Genomic DNA, 20431 nt, shown 5'->3' on the forward strand with positions numbered 1-20431 from the left:
GCTAATACAGTGGTGTGCTGCAGGTACAAAGATGAAGTCCTGTTTCCCATCACCTTTGCTCTTCTGCTCCCTTCTCTCCACCACGTACATATTTTCAGGGATGGTGAACTACATCCATTCTGCACATCTTGTGATACCCTGCCCTAAAAGGCCACCACAGATGATGCCTTTTAGGAGTATAGCCATCACTTGCAGACAAGGATTTGCAAAACCTGGCGGCTTGTATTACGTGAGGCTGCGAGGCAGAATACCAAACAGAGTGAGGAAGGCCCAGGGCAGGCTTTTGGGGTCTGCGTGGTCACCAAGCAACACATGGAAGCAGTAAAAAGCACCACCAGAGTTCAGAAACATGGAGATCTAAAACCAGGCTGAGATCAGGTGCCAGTAAAATTAAGATAGAAGGTAGCTTCATTTCTGATAACAGCTAATTGTGAATCCCTAAGTATTTTAGTAATCTGGGATGATTCAGCTGGAGGGATTTTACTCCTAAACCAGTAATACAGAATTGGACTGAACTGCAGGGTGAGAGGTGGAAGTGGATGGGGTAAACAGATCAGCGATCATGTTGTGATCAGGTGAAATTTGGGTTTAGGCATGTTACCACTGGCCCCTGTTTTCCCCAGTGCAATGGGATGACAGAAAATGGTATCACGATAATACAGCCCTTTCTAAAAAAGGCCACGCAGCCAGACTGCTAACCATATTTAGCACTACTAAACTACGATTGGCACCAACATGCCTTGGTTGTCACCTACTGACATTTTGTTCAGCCCTAAAAATGAAAACACAGTTGCCTGCACTGTTTCAAACGATGAGAGTCACTGGGGACTCGCAGATAGGGAAAGAGAAAGATAAGTCAAAGCAACAAGTTCATCGTGACTTAGGATCTCAGAGCTACCGCCACCACAACCAAAAGGTGGTGTTCTGTGTTTCTGAGTTGGTGAAAAGTGGTCACGTGCAGCAGCAGGGTCACGAGAGCTGTCTTTGCAGCCAGGTGGGGTGAGCACCCACCAGGGAGAAGGAGTGCCTGCCCCATCTGCACCCCTGAACCCCACTGACACGCAGTAGTACCTGTATGTCTGTACTCACCATGCATATGGAATATTCACCATGAAACTCACTGTTTGAAATGCTTTAATGGGTCCACGCTGACGGTAAAATGTGACTGTTCTCCTTTGCTTCCTCAGGTTTGGCTAAGGAAGGGTGACACTGGCAGCTGCACCCTCCAGGCTTCCTCCCGCTGGCTGGTGGGACCCTTTCACTGTGCAGTGGAGGGGCTGGAGCTGGGGAGTCTCCTGGGGCTCCCTGGGAGTCAGGCTGGCAGGTCTGCCCGGCTGCTCAGCTCTGGGCCATTCCTGCTCTCTTTCTGCCTGCCCCTGCCCAGACAGATCAGAAAGCCACCATCGCTGTCTGCACTAGCGGCTAGAGTTGGTGACGATGGGAGCCGGGGGCACGGCAACAACTCCAACAGCAGAAACCACAAACTGGTGTGGGCACCAAGGGGAGTTAAGTCGTAAAGGGCAAACCCCCATCAGAGACTGCCAGGGAGCTGATACAGAGCTCTGGGAAGGGTTTTCATCTTTTCCTCTCATGGGGGGGTTACAGAATATTATTGGTTTTGCCTCTTACATCTTCTCTGTGAATTATAACTCCAGAAGTGACAGTGTTAACAAATACAGCGGAATAGACCGCTCTGTAAGCTGAGCTACACGATCACATGCACAGGATTTATTTTTAACATCCCAAAACTACTTGACGTTTCTGCCTGGGCTTGCTCCGTGTCCTCCCATTCGCTCCTCTTTCTTTGCTTGCAGTTCTCCCTCACCCACCTCACTTCAACCCAGCTGGGCAGAACCAGGAGAGAAAGTGTTTGCTACACACACAGGGCCTCTATGATTAAGGTAAGGCTTTGTAAATAGAGTTGAAGTCTTTATTGGTCAAACCTTATGCAATGCAATGGTTACTGTATCGAGCTATGAAAATCAAGACGTCTTCAAAGCAGCCTTGGTGATTAAGATGCATTAGAATAATCAGACACAAGATGTCTTAAATGACACCCTAAAACAGAGGCAGCTGGTAACTGGGAACGTTTCTATGACGTTACTCTCAAAAAAACCAACCCTCCATAATATATTCAGTGGATTAGCAATAGTTTGCAGTGCCTTATCTGGGGTTTAAAAAAACTAAGATGCTGATTCTAAGATGGTAGCTTCAGTAGCAGGACAGATGATAAATCAGAAATTCAATTTCTGTAATTTTCAAGAAACTCTGAGAAGTAAGAAAATGAGACACAGTAAGGTTTAGAGGAGAGGCACAAGCAATCTTCTGGCAAAAGTCCTAAGCCTTAAAATCCTTAAAAGTTTTGTAGATTCAGACTGCAAACTCTATGTTTATACGCCAGAATGAATAATAAGATGATGAAGTAAGAATCACAAGTGTTAGAGGTACTACTGTACCATTTAGAGTTGTGTCTGCTTAGCAATATTTGTTCATGAAGCTTTTCTCTTTTCTTTTTATGACCTAGACCTTGACCAGTAGCTCTGAAATTCTCTATGCAGGGCATCTGCCTTGGGCTGGGTTTCTTTTGTTTTGCTTAAAACCATTCACTTGGTTATCTCAAGAAGTTTTCAGAAAAGTATATCAATGAGATTGTTACCAGGGCATAAAATAGAACATGAGCCCAAAGAAAAAAAAACACAGTTTGGAACTTTTTTTTTTTCCTTAAACTGCAACTAAACTGGAACCTGTTATTTTAAAGCACTTGCTGAACTCAAACCAAAACCAAACCCATTTCCCAGTTGTCGATGCAAAGGGAGAGTTTGCCTGACTCTGTCTCTTCCAAGGACAGCACAGGGACCCCCCACATGCACGAGGAGCAGCTGAGCAGCTCCACGCCACAGCCTCCCCCTTCTCCCTGTCCTGCCTGTCCCCACACGACTCCCCAACATGCCCAGCAGAAGACCCTGCTGCTGGTCTGCCCTGCCCTGTACCACCAGCCCAGGGAACCACTTCAGCACCTGGAATTTTTGGGGTGGGTTTGTCTCAGGTGGGCTATGGCTACATTGCGCCAGGTAGGGAGGAGCAAGAAATATTGCTGACCCAGGTCTCACAGGAGGGGAGTGCAGTGTGGGGTTTCCACCAGCAGTGCCCACCCTGTGTTACCTGTGCCTCACTGCCCTGAACTCTCCTCTATTCCTCCCACAACAGCACCAGCGCATTTCGCTGGACCGAAATTGCAGTAGCAAGTTTTCGGTGCCTCTTTACTGCATGCATGCAGCACAGATTTACCAGGTGAGGGGGAGGCCTGATGATGCAATAGCTTCTCTTGAGCTCCACGCTCCCGCGTGGCAGGTTTAGGGAGCTGAAGAGAAGCTGATGTGCTGCTGTGGGAACCTGAGCAGCACGTGTGCTCTGAAAGGAAAGCAAGGAATGAGCCTGACTGATGCACTGTACCACGGACTTACTCTGTCCCTGTCGTTTTAAAGCATTTGTTTTTCAGTATAAAGCAATTCCAGCTTGTTCAGTAACTGAACCAGTGGTTATCACCATGAAACACCACAGGCTCAACCAGCTGATCCCCAGCTAGAAAATGCAGGGAGTAGCTCCCTAATTGTCACAGCCCCATGCTTCCATCTTTGGGCTTATCTAACAGGTCAGTTGTCTCATGGAAAACCTTTTCATTCTGCATGTCTTATACTGAGGATTTGAGCTTCACCAGAAGGATTGTCCTGGAATCAAAGTGCCCCTAGAAAACCCACGTGGACTTGTTCAAGGTCTGATCCTCAAAGAAACTTTGTCTTGCACATGCTTCTAGAAATGTATTAGTGTTATTGACAAAGTTTTCATCTGTACTTTTTATTTTCCCTTTCCCCCTACCCTGGGCTGTACCACATTCCCTGCCTGACTCATTTAAAGCTCAGCTGGCAACACGTATACACGAGATCAGTCTGAATGGCAATTGCAGAGCCGGTGTGCCACAAAGGACAGTGACCCTCTATGCCTTAACGCCAAGGCAGTCGCTCAAGCTGTAGCTGTCCCTGCCATGGGTGTCAAGATGTGGGGCTTGACTCACTTAGGGGGTCACCATGATTCCAGATGGTGGCATTCTTGGTTTTGCTTTTTATTTTGTGTTGAAGGATGGGACTGCAGAAAAAGTAGGCTCCCGAGAATCATGTACAAGTGCAGTACAGTACAGTTTCCAATGGCATAGTGTTTTCTTCCTCAGCTCCTAGAAATAACTATATCCGTGTAGCAAAAGGAGACCCAAGCCAGATTTCTTGCCGAGGTTAAGTACATAGTGATTGAGGACGAGCACTGCACAAAAAGAGAAGAGAATCTCTAGTTTAAGGAGACTCTAGATGCTGTCCTAGAAAATGTGATTCTACAGCTGGCTCTGACAGGGTTTTTTGTGCAGGAGGCATGCAACTTCAAGTGAAACATCAGAACCTGGCATCTTCATGCTTGGTTGTGCGTATATTTATTTATTTATTTATATAAAATATTCTATTTATTTTCATCTTTCTATACTGTAATTCTACATCTGCCAAATAGAAGTAATAGTATCTTTTCGCCTCAATTGCACCTCTAGTACTGCAAAGATAAATTCATTATTGTTTGTGAAGCCCCTTGGATACTAACATAGTAAATATATTGAGAAACCCTGTAAGGAAATCAATAACTCTGTATTCACCTCAGGATTTAAGTGTTATGATAAAAATGAGATAAGCACTACGTACCTGGTAACAAGGATTAAAAGAAATCGACAATACCTCCTATCTGCCCTGTACACTCCACCAAAAATATTCACATTTCTTGAAAATATTTTTCTGTTGTAACATTATATATAACTTTAACATTCTTGGCTCCAGAATTTGGATGCAAACTTTCCTGAGATTGTTTTAAGCGCTCCTCATCACATTGTGAATCTTAGAAATATTGTTTTATGTTTATTTGCAATCTCATCTCAGAGGCACTCTTTAAGGTAATTATCTGGGGTTTCAGATGGCCCTTTTTGATGGTTCTTTGAACTGCGAGACATCCCTTGATTCTGTGATAAGGGCTTAGGTATGATGTGTAACCTTAGTATGTGATATGATCAGTCACATATAGCAAATACCAAATAAGAAAACAGTTGTGTTGTTTTAGATCATTGACTGCAACTGAATTAAATGTATATTTACTGAAAATAAATTGTAATTTCTTTATAAACTGTAAGTTATTGTCACTGAACAGATCTGCCCCAGACACAGACATATCTGCAGTCAAAATAGCAGCTGTATATTTTTAAACCTTACTTGATTTGCTGTCATGACGGTCTAAAAATAAAGATTTACCAAAGTGGACAGACTGTGGACTGTAATTTGCATCCTTTCTTTCCACAGTTGACTGAACATGATTCAAGTAAGCGTTTCTGGTTTGATTTTTTTTCTAACCCAGCTCTCAGGAAAGTTTTTCAAGTTGCAGGGAGACAAGAAGTGTATGGGTTGAGAGAAATGTTTCATCACCTGACATATTTCTGTGTCCCCTGCCTCTGGATGTTATGTATCAAACTTACTGAAGCAAGGACTTGTACACTTCCCGCTCAGGGGTTTGAAAGTTGTAGTTTGTGTACTGACAATAATACCATCGACTAAACAACACAGCTGACTAGATCATCAGTTAAAATGCAGAGCTCCGGATTACTGGCATGTCAGAATAGAAGAAGGATTCAAACCCTGCTAAATACCAGAAAAGCTTTCTCTCCCTTCTTCCTGTCCTCCCGCTTCACAGATTGGACAAGAAGAGAGATACAGAAATCATTTGTTAACAGGACAGCATATACAAGTTAGAGATGAAGTAAACTCAACTGAAAATGGCACATCTGAACAATGATAAGGACTTATTCTGGACCTGAATGCTCTGATACGGTCACTTTTGATAAACAAAGCATGTGTTTTCTTTCTCTACGTGTGATTCAGATGGGGTTCGTTTCGGCATGCAACGGCGTGAAAGCAGGCACCTCTCCAGAAACTTTGCAATCGGCCCTTTCTGTGGTCCTTTTGGAGAACTATAAGGCCCCTGCCTCAGGTGTATTTTTATTTATCAATTATTTCTCTCTGAGAGTTGGTTTGGCAGTGGAAAGTATTGTTCGCACGTTCATGTTTTTATTGCGGTGTAATGTACCCAGCCTTCCTCTGACCTTATGCAAGTCATCGCTGGGACTATTTTTAGAGATTATATTTGCAGCAAAATGCTACAAGAATGAGAGCAGCAAGGATGCTGCCAATGTGAAATAAATCCATCTGTATCTCCTGCTTCTCTGAGCAGCATAAAAGTAGATGTAACTAAACAGCCTATAGCAGGACAGATGACACCCTAAACCACATGTATTTGAGGGCTGGACGTGGCCGGGGCCACTCTGGGCAGCACCCTGGTGTCACCTCTCTGCAGAAGCCAGTGCTTCCCAGGACAAGGCAGGGAATGTTATAGTGGATGGTCACAAAATATTGTTCTTCTGCATTGCTGTCTCGAGCTCTTTCCCTGCAAACAAAGGTGAAGGTACTTGAGGCTTACACTTCAGAGTGTAAGTGTGCCCCTAGGTAAAGGGACCACAGAGGACTTGTTCCTTTACTCTGCAGGACCAAGGAGGAATGGGATACACTAAGAGACGTAAACAGGTATTGGTCAGTGTTGGAAGCTGCAATGAAGAACAAAGATGTGTTGAGCAATTAATGCACATCAAATTCGAAGACGAGTGTGTGGTCTTTGGTGACTGCAGGAATCCATGCATCGCCTTTCCCAAGCATCTTTCCTTCTCCTGCGTTGCTCATGGCTTCCATTGCCTAGATGTGAAAGACGAGAAGTTAAAACAGCGCCTTCAAGAAAGAGAGGGGAAGCAGCTTCGGGTGGCATCTGTTCCCCTTGAGCCTAAACCTACTTCCTCTGCAGCACAGGTCTCCTTAGGGATAGGTCAATTCAGCCTGGGGTTGCAAAAGCGCTCACATCGAGGTAAAGGACACTCCTGTATTTTCTTTAACCTTAGGAAAAAAAAAAAAAAAAAAACATAGTTTAAATTTTTTTTACTAATAACGTGTATTTTTTCCAAGAGCCCAATGAGAGGCTGCTGGGCCTGTGGTAGTTCCTGCTGTGGTGCGAAGACTTGCCAAAAATCTTTGTCTCGTTTTCACTAAAAAAAAGTGCTCTGAGTCCTGTTTGGAAATAGAACTACAGTTCCTCCCGATCACTAGCTTTTTTCCTTCCACAAAGACTCTCAGTAGACTGAACCAAGCAGAAATGCAGCCTCTACAGTCGTAAGTCTGGACTTTTCTGCTTGCGGCAGCTCTTCTTTGAGCCAAGTTACTGAGGCCAGTTGAAGGTATCCAGGGAAGCAGCTCCAAGTAGTGACTGAGCAGCCTCTAGTCCTCTAATCCAACGACTGTGTATGAGGGGAAAGGACCACAGGAGGTCCTACATGTTCCCCCTAAAGAGCATCTCTTGTGGACATTGTTGAAGAAGACTCCTGGGCTGGGTGGATCACCACCCAGAATGTCATTTCTTATGTTCTTAGTTTTTTTACAACAGAAGGCATGCCTCATGCTAATCACCATCTCCATTTTCTTGCTGTCGGACTCTGCTTCTGTTTTACCGTGTTTAGGGTGAAGTGAGAGCTATTGCCGGAAATTATTGCAAGGGTAGAGATATTGTGAGCAAGGGCAACTGAGAACTTTTGGAAGCAGGCCTCATAAGTGCACTGATTTTAGTAATTAAACTAATTTAATTAGTTTAATTACTTACTGGGACTAGACTTACTGGGAAAGAACAAAAAAAAAACCCAATAATGAAAGCAAAGCAGATCAGTGGTTCATTCTGACACCAAGCTAGTAATCTGGTAGTGGTAACTTTTTTATAAAAGGATCTTTGTATATCATGTTCTTGTACTTCTGCTTTTTGTTGTTGGATCTTGTCCTGGTTTGAGGTAAAACAGAACCTATTTTCTGTTCACTAGTTTTACTTTGCAGCTAAACCTCTTCTAACCAACTGAACTCTCTGAAATTAACAGCATATTGTCCAGATACTGTTCACTCTCAGGGAGAAAAGACCTGATTGTTTCTAATTTATGCCAAGGAATGATATGCAGAGAGGCTCTCACTTATTGCTATAACAGCCAAGGTCAGCGAACTTCGCTGTTTGCCCTGTTAGAGGGTCGGAAACGGAAAAGTGTAGAGGGGTCCCACCTGTGTGGGGGAGGGGACAGGGCAGGTGACCCAAAACTGACCAACAGGGGTATTCCATCCCATCTGCCCCATGCTCAGTATAAAAGCTGAGGGATCAAAGGGTCAACTCTTTTTCTTTAATGGCCAGCACTCGAGGAGGACTCTGTTTATCTGCCTTTGATCCTAATCCGGGCATTCCTGAATCCAGATTCGGAATCCAGCTCCTGTCCATCACTGAGTCCAGTCTGGGACTTACCCAGTGCCTGCCGGTGATGTGATTGTTATCCTGGGAGCTCAATACTGGTTTTGTATATATTGTATATACTTCATTATTTCCTTTTCATTATTTTATTAATATTTTCATTGAAGTAGTTTATTTTTTTCTAAACTCCTAAGTGTCTTTCTCTCTTTCCCTCCTCTCTTGAGAGTGGTGGGGGAGAGCATCTGTCATTCATTTCAGCGGCCAGTCTGGCACAAACCACGACAGATCTCAGGAAAATTGTATCTCCTTCTTTTATCAAAGGTTTTAAAGGGGAGGAGAGGAAAAAAATACATATATATTTTGAAACCGCATTAATATGGAAACATGAGAACTGAAATGCATTCTTCCTTAAGAAAACATTTAGCCTGTTTATATAATAAAGCTGGTTGAAATTTCTGAGGCATTTGTTTTGGCATCCTCAACTTGTTCTTTTAATCCAGTCTGTTGGTTGCAAAATGTTAAATTCATGGAGCTGGCTGGTGGCAGCTGAATTTATGAAATGGTGACTGGTATTGTTTATTACTTGTTGCCTGGGACCTTTTTCTCTATTTTCTGTCCCCCTGTGGTGTCATTAACGCCTTCATAAACTGAATCTAACATATGATCAACTCAGGATCATCCGTTCGGTTCCAGGTAGTGTTTGACACTGACTTGTCAGAAGTACATAGGATGAACTGAAAAAGTAGAGCAGTGGTGACTGCTTTTTGTAGGATCATGCTCTAAAATAGATCCCAAAGGAATAAAAATGGATTCTTTCTCAAAGAGGCACCCTGTAAAAGGCATGCTCGGAGCTGCCCTCTCCCCTGCTCCGTCACAGGAAGGGAAAAGCTCTGTTGAGGTCAGACTTTTGTCACTCCCCTTCTGCCCTAACTGCACGTAGTGGTGCTGAGCTGAGGATGAGATAAACCATACCTGCCACCTTCTCCTCCTTCCTATCTGCTCGGAATTCACTGGTGAAAGGACGGGGAAGGAAGGTGAAAGACAGTTTGTAAAAAAAAAAAAAAGTGAAAGAAAACGGATCTAACCGGGTGAGTATAACCATGCAACAAGCCCCCACTGCACTCCGGAGCTTCTCTCCAAAATGCAGACCAAGGCATCGCCTTATTCCAGGTTTTGACACCTGAAAGTAAATGTAGCAAGTAAACCTGCCCGAAGGAAAGTCCCCTGCAGTATCTGTTCCACGACATGTAGGCATCATCTAGGAGAGTCAAGGTAAATCAGAAAAGCAGAGTAAGGAAGGACAGGCAAACCAGCCTTTACCCAGGCTGGTTTCCACGCTGGGAACTGGGATCGTGATGGTAATCCTCACTCTCAGCCTTGCTGGTGTAGAGCAAAGGGAGGTTCATTTGCACAACACTCATGTCTTTATGGGGGGGATGACAAGACTTGTAGGCCAAACGACCAGATAATTTTTCAAGAGAGGAGAAAGAAACGTCATCTTTCCTACTCAAGCAGCATTGAGGAAGTGGGGAGCTCCCTCACTGTGCCTCTGTCAGTCTTGATTGCAGCACCTTGGTATAGATAGACCCGGTGTAAATATTGGGACGGAAAACAGCTTGCTCCCAAACCCTGGCTGCCTCTACTGAACTAATGAGTAAGGACCTTATCTATATCCATGCTGCTATCAGGCCACTCTATACCGTATCAGTGCTGATACGTGACTGTACGGAGCTGGCAGTCACTTGCCCACAGCCTTATTCCCACCGGAGGTGCATATGAGCACCTAACACATAGAAACCAAGCATGGGCACGGACAGCCTGTGGCCGTTCTTGCTCCTTCAGGCAATAACTCTTGTCTTCTTATCTTTGCTGCACACAGCACCGGGCTCAGAAACCTCCCCCTGGGCAGCACAGGCACTGCGAGAGATGTTTCAACCGGCACTGCCGCGCACCAATTGAGCCCTCCGTCTCCTGCATGGTGATCAGCTGCCGCTTGCACTGCGGGGCCACCTTCCACATGTGCAAGGAGGAGGAGCACCAATTGCTCTGTCCCTTAGAGCAGGTCTCCTGCCTCAACTCAGCCTACGGCTGCCCTTTTTCCATGGCCCGCTTTAAGCTGGCGAAGCACCTCCAGGTCTGTCCAGCCAGCGTCGTCTGCTGCTCGATGGAGTGGAACCGCTGGCCAAACGTGGATTCAGACACAACTCTCCACAAGAACATTATGAAGGAGACCTTGAATGAAGAGTGCTTGGACACAGCCTTGGCGCTAAGAGACCAGAAGATACTTTTCAGGACTTTGAAAATAGCCGACTTGTTTCCAGAGTGGAGGAAAAAGGATGAAGTGGAAAAGCTAATGGACGAAGCCGTGGGTGGGGAAGAAGGTGCTGTGGGAGGAGTAGCCTGTGATTCCCAAGAGGGTGACGACCAGTTGTCCGAGCTCAGCCAATGTGAGCGTGAACATTTGGCAAAGGACAAAGAGGGAATGGATCTGGGGAGTTACAAAACCTGGGAGAACATTTTCAGCAAAGAGCTACAGGCTTGCAAGGTAACGGGCTCAGCAGCCAGCGCAGGACAAAAGACAGAGGAGGCTTCCAAGAAAACAGCGTCAGTGCCTCATGCTGCTAGCTCCACAGAGAAGGCAAAGGAAGTACCTGAGGGTGCAGAAGAGGCAAAAGACCAAAAGCCTGAACAAGTAACATCAAACACAGAAATGACAGGACTGGCTCCCTGGCAAGAAGGTGTTCTGGAGAGGCTGAAGAAGGAAGTTGGTGTAGGTGATTACAACATGTATCTGGTACATCATGGGGGAATGCTCATCCGCTTTGGCCAGCTAGCTGCTTGCACGCCCAAGGAAAAAGACTTTGTCTATGGGAACTTGGAAGCTCAGGAGGTGAAGACTGTTTACACCTTCAAAGTGCCAGTTAGTTACTGTGGAAAAAGAGCACGACTAGGAGATGCACTGGGCCACAAGATGCCATCTTCAGACAAGTCAGTAGATACCTCAGAATTGGGAATAAACATAGAAGAACTACCTAAAGCAAATATAGTTACAGCCACATTGCTGTGTGCACTGGAAAAAGAGCTGAAAGGTCACGAGATCTCTGAAGCAAGGGGTATCGATGGACTTTTTGTGGATTTTGCAACACAGACATACAGCTTTCCTCTGGAGCCCTTCTCCTCCAACGCTGTTCTAGCAGATATTCTGGATGAAAAAAGCCCACCAGAACTCCACGTGGAGCTCTACACTGAATGCGTAACCAGAAGACACAACAAAAGCAGTTCAGCTTTCACGTTCACTTGCAGGCATTTCTTCAGGAGAGATGAATTCCCATCCCACTTCAAGAATGTGCACGCTGATATCCAGTCATGCCTGGATGGATGGTTCCAGCATCGCTGCCCGCTGGCCTACTTAGGATGTACTTTTGTTCAAAATCACTTCCGCCCTGATGGACTTAAGGCCAAGGTTATATACAGCAAGCCTCTCAAGACATTTGCTATTAAGCCAGAGGTGGACGCTGTCCTTGCTGAGTCAGGGAAGTGCAGTTCCACAGTGGCTAACCAAGGGGGAAATAAGGACTTGCTGAGCAGCCTCCCAGTGGAAGTGCTCAAGTACATTGCAGGGTTCCTGGACAGCTTCAGTTTATCTCAGCTATCGCAAGTGTCAGTGCTGATGAGGGACATCTGTGCCACTCTTCTTCAAGAGAGGGGAATGGTCCTGCTGGTCTGGGAGAAAAAAAGATATTCCCATGGCGGTACCTCGTGGAAAGCTCGCAAAAAGGCAAGTGACTGTGATGCTGGGAAAAAGGCAGCCATGGGTTCTCTCCAGATAAAACACAAGCATAGCAAGGGATGCAGATGTGGGGAAGGTTCATGAGGTTGTGAATATGCACAATAATTGTCAGGGGTCAGGGCTGTAAAATGCAGTACATCTAGTGAAGCTAGGAAGGTGTAAATGGACATCTTCTGACTAGCTGAAAGTCCCCACCCAAGCTTGTCTTGGGTAACCTGTTTGCACGTGCACTGGTTTTGGGCACTGGGAATTGAGAATTCCTGATATTTAAAGGTTATACGTGGATTATTGAGGAACTTGAAGTTCGTACTTTTTTTCGTTCTTCACAAGCTGATTTAGGGTATGCCAAAACTAAAAGATGCTTTAGAATGCCAAGACGGTAAGGAACAAGGAGACGTGGCTGTGAAGGGAGCTCAGGCATTCGCATCAGCCACCGAGGGCTTTCATGATTAGTGGTTCGCAGGATTGCCATGAGTGTCTGACCCGTTGGGCTGTGAGCATCTGAGGGAGCAGCATGGGTGTAGGAAGCCTTCTTCTGCAAAGCTGGTCTCCCACTGCTTGTGCTGGAAAATTACCACCCTTGCTGGCTGTTCAGGCAGTCTGGAAGAAATATGTAAACACAGCTCAGTCTAAGTGCTAGTTGAACCATAGTTATTACAGGTTTTTTTCTATCTGCTAGCATTGCAGCTGCTCTAACATAAAACTGTTTGAAAGAATAACGTGAGAGACTCCAGCATGACGAAGCAGACAAGACAGAGATCTAGGAAAAATTAATTTAGAGGTCCAGGGAAGACTCCCAGAAATTATTTAAGGACCTGGCTTTCAAGCAGACCCCTGAAGATCTCCACTGATTGATTCTTATCAAAGGGAAGCATAGCAGTTTATGACTCTTCATTAAGAGAAAGTGCTCTTTATTAAGAGAAAACATGAAGTGTGGTGAATTCAAAATCTGTGTAGCAAAGTTTGGTGGCTGCAAGTTGAATTAGCCCAATCCAAAACAGGAATTAGCCACTGAAATAATTTACTGGAGGATGTGGCTTCCTGCAGAAAAAAGAAGAAATTCTTCCTGAGCAATCATATAGCAATTAACTTCAATTACTGCAGTGCAATTTCAAACCAGCAGCATTGAATATAAGGACTGTCTAACCCTTTTCATGTTAGCTCTCTGTTCTGGCCACACATGAATCTTTTTTCCAATGCACAGACTCTGCTTGAAAACATTCTGTTTGTAATTAGTCTGAATTCCTTGACTACCCTGTATAGTAGCTATGATTACTTAGGACTAGGACAGACTCAAGTAATCTTCAGCATAGCACACCCGCATACTGTCCCTATTCCACAGGAAGAAACATTTTTAGGGAGAAGAACTATGGCTTTAAAAATTCATTTGATTTAATGGTATATGGCAAATATTAAAGTGACTTAATCACAGTCTTATCACTGTATGCTAGTATATCACTAAGCGGTATGTGGTATCGCTGCAAACAGAATCAGAAAATTTTAACTGCATATTTCTATTTTTTACAAGCTTGTATGTCCTCTAAGAACAGCTTTAACCTTAGATTTCCCAGGCTTATTTTGGGGTGGGGCGAATAACAGCAGTGTTGTAACATTAATTACTTTGAAGTTGCTGATAGATGCTTTGGAAGGTCTTTACGAAGTCAGGTTTCTTTGAGATATGTATCACACAAGTATGCTGTAGTCACTTTCCTTTATAAACACCTTGGATCACGCTGTACATGTGCTGGAGTTTTCTGTGGAGGTGCGGTGGTCAGGTGTCCTGGATTTCCTCATGCCCTGCCCTGGATTGGCACCAAAAACTGTAGAAAGATATTTTCCCGTTAAAAATGGCAGGTGATGACTGAAGCAGCAAAACCAGCGAGTATGAGGTGTATTGTTATACAGACCCCATTTTTATGCCGGCCCTGCACAATCAGGTGTTCAGTAGCCTGTCCAGTAAAACACACCCACTATAAGCATGCAGAGATTTTTTAAATCCTCTTCTATTTTTACCAGCATTCCCGTTTTCTCTCCTCAATTCCTCTCCCCTTTCCCATATTAGATCTGGCAGTTCAGCAGCCTGTTCTCCAGAGTTAACAAATGGCAACGCAATGACATCGGAGCCTGCATGTCAGAGCACCTGAAGAATTGTCCCTTCTACCAAGTGGAGCACAAGACGGACCCCGTGCTGCTGACAGGCATGTGCGAATCTCGAGAGCAGGCTCGGAAGACTTTGGTTTCTACTTTCAAGCGCAGAGTCTGAACAACCTGCTTCCCTTCCGCCACGCTCCTTTCAGAGCCCTCGAAAAGAAGATTCGGGAATTGGGGTGTGGAGATTGTTGCTTCCAACTCTCCTTTGGACGTACAAAACTGGCTTCTCCCCAGCCGCGTTTGGAACATCCTGTATCTTTTTTTTTTTTTTTAATTTCCTGCATTAATTTAATTGTTAAAACTTCATCCACTGCTCACTGATACCGTGTGCTTTCAGTTTATGTTTCTGTTCCTTGTTTAATACAGCCTCCTGGAGAAAGCAATAAGGATCTTGTTTGAAACAACATCTTCGTAACCTCGAAGGTAGGCTGCTGCTCCTGTACCATGTCCCTGAGAGAAGCAAAAGCAGTTAATGTACGTAGCACGACTAGGTCTGAAACACCTTAGTTTTGGCTGGAGAGACAAGTTCTGGGAGCACAGGCAGATGCCCTCCTGCCCAGCAAATCTAGGGACTGCTAATCTCTTCTGAGATGTGAGCAAAAGAAAAGGAGCCCCCAAAGTCAAGCGCATAGATTAAGACTCAGAAATGTACCATACAGCCACAGACCATCATTCAGGGCCCTGATTCAGGCAAGCGTGCCCAGTTCGCACAGAGTTTGAGCACAAGCCTAAAGCTGAGCTCATGGGAACACTCAAACCCAAGCAAAGCAAACAAACTTGCTCTTTGTTAGGAACAACCAAGTAGCAAACCATTTTAGGGGCTCGATTGACTTTTTATATTTTTCAGTTAATAACTTTCTGTTTTTATTTAAAAATCCATTAAAGCCACCAAAAATATTTGGAGACATTCTTAGAATGCCTTACCTAACTCAGTTTTGCAATTATAAGTTGCTAATTGTAGTTGTAAGCAATTGTAAATGATTTGTCAAAGAAACATTGTATTTTTTTCTGTAAAAGAAAAGGCATTCAGCAAGCCGTTCAGTAACCATATGGATAATGTTTGCTTCAGTTAAATGGGCTGGAGTATAAAGACTTTTTTCTATTTTTACAGAGCAGGAGGATTTGGTTTGTTTGTTAATAAATACGCTAATTTAAAAACAGAATGTACTTGTTGAGGCAACAGATGAGAGAAAGCAGGCATGTTACCAACAGCGTCTGTCTTATTACGCTATTTAAACCCATTTCAGAGGCATTCGTTAGAAATGCCATAGTTGCGGCGGTGGGTGGGATTCCTCCAAAATGTCTGTAAACCGATTCGACAGCTTATGGCCACTGCACAGCCACAGCAGTGCCAACTCACGCCCCTTTCTTTTTTAAGCTTGTAGTCAGAAGTGCGAGCTCAGGACATGAGATCTGGCTCTTATCTCACCGTCTTGGGCAGGAGGACCTCGCCGGGAGCTGGGACATCTGCTGGCTCGGACCACTGCTCTCATCGCCTGGGCTGGACAGGTGAAAACGGGCCCAGGGCAACGGACACACGCCGCACTTGCCATCTCTGACCTCCAAGTAGATCTAGGATAAGGCAAGAAGGAGCCCTCTCCTACCGATAGAGGTTGCTGATGAACCTGAGCTAAGCACTTGGTAGCTGAAGGCGTGAATTGTGTGGTGACCGAAGGTGTGCTGGGTGCATGCAGCTCGTCCATGTCCACACTTGCAGCTTAAGTGGTCCCTGTGAGATTTTTAACCATATGGGGATGTTTTCCTTCTCCAGACACATGCCCTCAGGAGGATATTATCTACTTGTGGGGACAGTGAATTGGTCCCAGGAGCAGGAGTAGCAGCAGTTACGTTTTTAATTTTTTTTTTAGTGGTATTCTGTTTCCTGTCGCTAGAGATCTTTTTTGTGGGAAGTCTCATAAAGCTTTGGACGTGAGAATAAAATTGTCTGCACAGGTATCCTGTGGAAAACACAACAATTACCATCCCAGTTTTATGCAGAGGACTCTGAAGGAAATGAACACAGGGCACCTGAGCTGGGCCAGCAGCAGTTGAAGCTGGGTGCTCTGACCCTTCATCCTGTGGCTTAACTGTTTCATAAAACCAAACTGGCTGTCCTTTAAAGTGGCTTACAAAAATTCACCTGTCCTCAAAACATCCCCTATGAAAGAGGTTCCCAAATATTGTCACTCTGTTTTACGCGGGGAAGTTGAAAAAGGTGAGAATATGCAGCCAGACTTTCTAGACTGGCCTCTACATCAGGGCCTCGTCCTTCACATATCGTGTACCTGATTTTGAAAGATGCTGAGCTGCAGCGTGATGCGTAGCTGCAGGCCACAGCAGCTGCAAATGCACGTCCAAAAATCGCGTCCCAGTATCTATGCTGGGTACTTAAAAATGGAGACACCCAAAATTATGGGTAATTTGGGGAGGAAAAAAAGAAAAAAAGAAAAAAGAGGCTTAAATGACAGGCTCTCAGGGTAAGTCAGTATTGAAGGCTGGTGTAAGAGACTGTGGAACAGTTAGTTCAGCCTGTGAAGCATCTCTCACCTGATCAGCCGCTTAATTGCTGTAAACTGGTATAGCTGCCCTGAAACTGAGGTTCATGTCTGGTACGAATTGGGCTCGTTTTACCTTTAGTGCCGGTGTGACTGGGTTAGAGATGTCGCAACCTCTACCTCTTGGGATCCACCAGGGTGGACATTACAACTTCTAGGAGGCTTCTTAGATCATTTTCCTTCTTGTACGCTGGAGAGACACAGGCTGTTAATGCACAGAGAGACAAATTCGCCCCCGTGAATATATACTTCTGTAAAATGTAAATTTGGTTAAGTAACTTTCAGCATATACAGTGGAAGCTGAAAATCCACAGCCATCTTCAGGTTAGTTTGGTTAACCCAACCCAGCAAGTGGGAAAGCTGTGCAGGAAGTGGAGATCACCCTTATACTGGTGGGTAGCCACCTGGCAAATTCCAGCTGGTGGCCACTTCTCATTTTATCTCCCATTTAACGCTAGCAGAGAGCTGCAAACTGGTGTCAGACACAGTTTAATTAATCAGAGGATGTATGCCAAGCTAGGTCAATGTTGGTGCTCCTGCTCGTTAGCAGAGTCGTCAGAAGCTTTGAAGAGCGGCAGTGAACTGAATTTGCCTGCTCTGTTCACTTTGGTGAGGACAAAGCCAGCTAAGTTAAAAGACGAGAAGCTTTAATTTGGGTTGAGCAAGTCCTTAGGCTCCTAGCTTAAGGTCATAACTTGACCGATGGAAAGTTAAAACTTCCTAAATTTCAGCTAGAGGGATTTGATTAGAAGAAACTGGGCATTTGGTGTTTTTCAAAATAGGTCTTTTGCTGTGGCTGGGTCTGGACTGGAAAAGAGGACCCAAGTCCAGCAAAGCCCTGACGTTGTTCTCAGTACAGATCTCACACTCCAGACCTTCATGGCTTTGATCCCGTTTGTGGTGCCCACGTGTCTTGTGCAGGGCAAGGGCAACACTCCACACACGCCAGGTGGATGTGCTTTGCGGTGTGTCCACTTGTTGGAACAGGAACAGAAATGATGGCATCGTGGAAATCAGAGAGGTCAAAGCAGGGCAAAAAGGCTCGGGACAAGACGGGAAACAGGAAGGGGTTTGGATAGAGGAAACCTGGCTGATTGTAGGTGTCATGGGGAGAGGCACGTGGAGAATGGTAAAAGGGCACAGGAATGAAGGGACGTGGGACGTGGAAAAGGTGATGCGGCTGCAAAAGTTTTAGGAGGAAATGGTTCAGACATGAGGAGAATAGGAGAGACATTTAGGAGAGCAGAGACATAAGGGGAATGGAGAGTTCAGTTCATTTTATTTGGTTTTGCTGCCCAAAGTAAGAGATTTGGATAAGCCTGGTGAACTCAGTGAAATGCAAACTCTTTTGCATTGTAATTTTTACAGTGGACCTCCCTCTGTGGCACAACCTCTGTTTTGGGTCAGAGCATTCAGCCAGCGGATTGTTGAAACACGAGCTGAGAGGCCACTGTAAAACCATGAAGAGTCACCAGTTTTGATGTTCCTGTATGTACATCACTTGCTGCCAACAACAGACTTTCTGGATAAATGCTTCTCCTTGAGGAAGGGGATGGAAATTCCCAATCAGTATTATACAATAACATGAGGCAGATGATAACTCTTAAGGTGTGAAAGGGTAGGTCCCCTACTGACATGTTTTGTAAGTCCAGGTGGGAGGAAGAAATGACTTACCGGGCCTCCCGGTCCCAAAACTGAGTGAGCACAGATAAGGTGAAGTTTCTCTGAACAGCGTTTGTTATTTGGCAAAACTCTGTAACTCCTTGTTGCTTTCTTAAGAATAAAAATTATTATGGTAAAAAAAAAACCCAAAAAAACCCAAAAATCCAAGTCTTAGCTTGTTTTCTTAGTTTCATCACATTAATGTTTGCTTTGCCTGTACCCTCATATTCATTATGTTCCTTTTCTCTGCTCCACTCGTCACTATAATTTTCCTGGTTGGAGACTATTATTTGTATTTATTATTTATATTTGTTTTATATTTGTATTTTAACAATAATTCTTAGTTTTGACGCCACCCTCTTTGCATAGCCACTTTCTCTTTCCTGGTTCAGTTATTTACTTAGATGAAAGACTTTCTCTTCTTCTAAAAATCCCGTTTCCAGATTGACATTACATTGTATCTACAAATATTTGAAGAAGAGTTTTCTTTGTCGACCTCTCTCCTTAATCTTCACCTACTTTTAATAACCTTGTGGCTGTTCAGCCAGGCAGCTACAGAGGAATTTTTACTTCTTTACTTGGGGTGCAAGTTCCACAGCCACTGTGCATTGCCCTGAGAAATTCTGGGCTTCTTTCACATCCAGTTTCCTTACTGCTACAGTCCATGTTAGAGAGTTCTCTTAACTCCTTGATTATTTTTTTCTTTTGAAAAAAACCAAAAAACAAAAAACAAACCGCATGTACAGTATGGGCCTATTCATATTTAGCTTCCTACTTAATTTATATGTAAGGAAATTATGATCCGACGCTCCAATTTTATTTTTGATGACCACCTGCTCTATGACTGAATTGCTATTTACAACTAACAAATCTTTTGTAGGTTCAGTGAGGGTGTTGTGCAGGAATTTGTCATCTGTCATATTGAGAATTATAGGCCTAAGGCCCATTATGGTCATCAGAGATTATTCTCTGGTCCATAACTCTGAAGTTAGTTTTGCCATGGCAGCATAGTTCTTACTGGGATTTCTCTCTTTTAATATTAGCTCTCTCCCTACATATCCACTTATGAACTTGAGCGGTTCACAGCTGACTCTGAGCTGCACCAGTGAAAAGCCTCTTTTAACTTTCTGAGTTTCACCTAGACAACCTATAGCATCATTCACGGAATGCTAATGCACGACACTTACCTTCCTTTCTAACGATCCCGAACAGCACAATATTGTAATACCGGGGATGAATGTCACTCTACCATATTTTCTGCTACTTGCATGATAGCTAGTTTATACCCAGTATTAGTTTTTCATATTTATTTCCTACAAATATCTGGAAGGTAGTTACAAAAATAATGGAGACAAAGTCTCCTCGATAGTAGCAGGCGATATAACAAGGTGCAATGGCAACAAGTTGAAGCTTGAGAGCATCAGGCTGAATTTCAGGAATTATTCTTTTACTAGAAAGGTAACGCAGTACTGGAACGGGTACCCAGCAAAGAGGCAGTATCTCCACCCTTGGAGGGTTTCCAGACTTGGTTGGACAAAATCACGGTGACCTGACTGAGCCAGAGGCTGGATCAGAGACCTCTGGAGGTCTCCTGCCACCATCACTCCTCTGATTCCACAGCATCACCTGAGATTCCCTGTACCAGACAGGTGTCTGCCTCCCTGGCCTCACCTGCTTCCCTTAGCTGAACTACATAGCCCTTTGGCTACCAGTATTGTCTGCTGCTGCTTCTCTCATCACGATTAGTATATTCTTCCCCCTTGTGGTCTAGGCCTCTGCCCATCGATACCTCCTTATCTGTCATCACATAGTTATTTAACTTGTTTTCGTCTCCCTGCTTATGAAACAGATACACAGCCCTCTCCCAGCAGCTGCAGCG

At 44.5% G+C, this 20431-nt stretch overlaps 1 protein-coding gene across 3 annotated transcripts; it reads left to right on the forward strand.

Moving 5' to 3' along the window:
- Positions 1-1769: 1769 nt before the first annotated feature.
- On the forward strand, positions 1770-18698 carry FBXO40 (F-box protein 40). Of its 3 annotated transcripts, none has more exons than XR_010073386.1 (4): positions 1770-1901; positions 10274-12172; positions 14247-14758; positions 15714-18698. XR_010073386.1 is itself a non-coding variant. In XM_063353032.1 (3 exons), exons 1-3 carry the CDS (start codon positions 1893-1895, stop codon positions 14445-14447), a joined length of 2109 nt encoding a protein of 702 aa, XP_063209102.1. In that variant the 5' UTR covers positions 1770-1892; the 3' UTR covers positions 14448-18698. The 3 variants fall into 3 exon arrangements, 1 of the variants encoding a protein (XP_063209102.1); XR_010073387.1 differs by having other exon boundaries at positions 15777-18698; XM_063353032.1 differs by having other exon boundaries at positions 14247-18698.
- Positions 18699-20431: the final 1733 nt, after the last annotated feature.

The sequence above is a fragment of the Chroicocephalus ridibundus genome, chromosome 1 (assembly GCF_963924245.1).
Source record: "Chroicocephalus ridibundus chromosome 1, bChrRid1.1, whole genome shotgun sequence".
NCBI lineage: Eukaryota > Metazoa > Chordata > Aves > Charadriiformes > Laridae > Chroicocephalus > Chroicocephalus ridibundus.

What these genes read in the sequence shown, in the direction of transcription:
- FBXO40 (XM_063353032.1), top strand. An exon ending in CGTGGAAAGCTCGCAAAAAG is followed by an intron (nt 12,173 to 14,246) that starts GCAAGTGACTGT and finishes TTCCCATATTAG; the next exon opens with ATCTGGCAGTTCAGCAGCCT.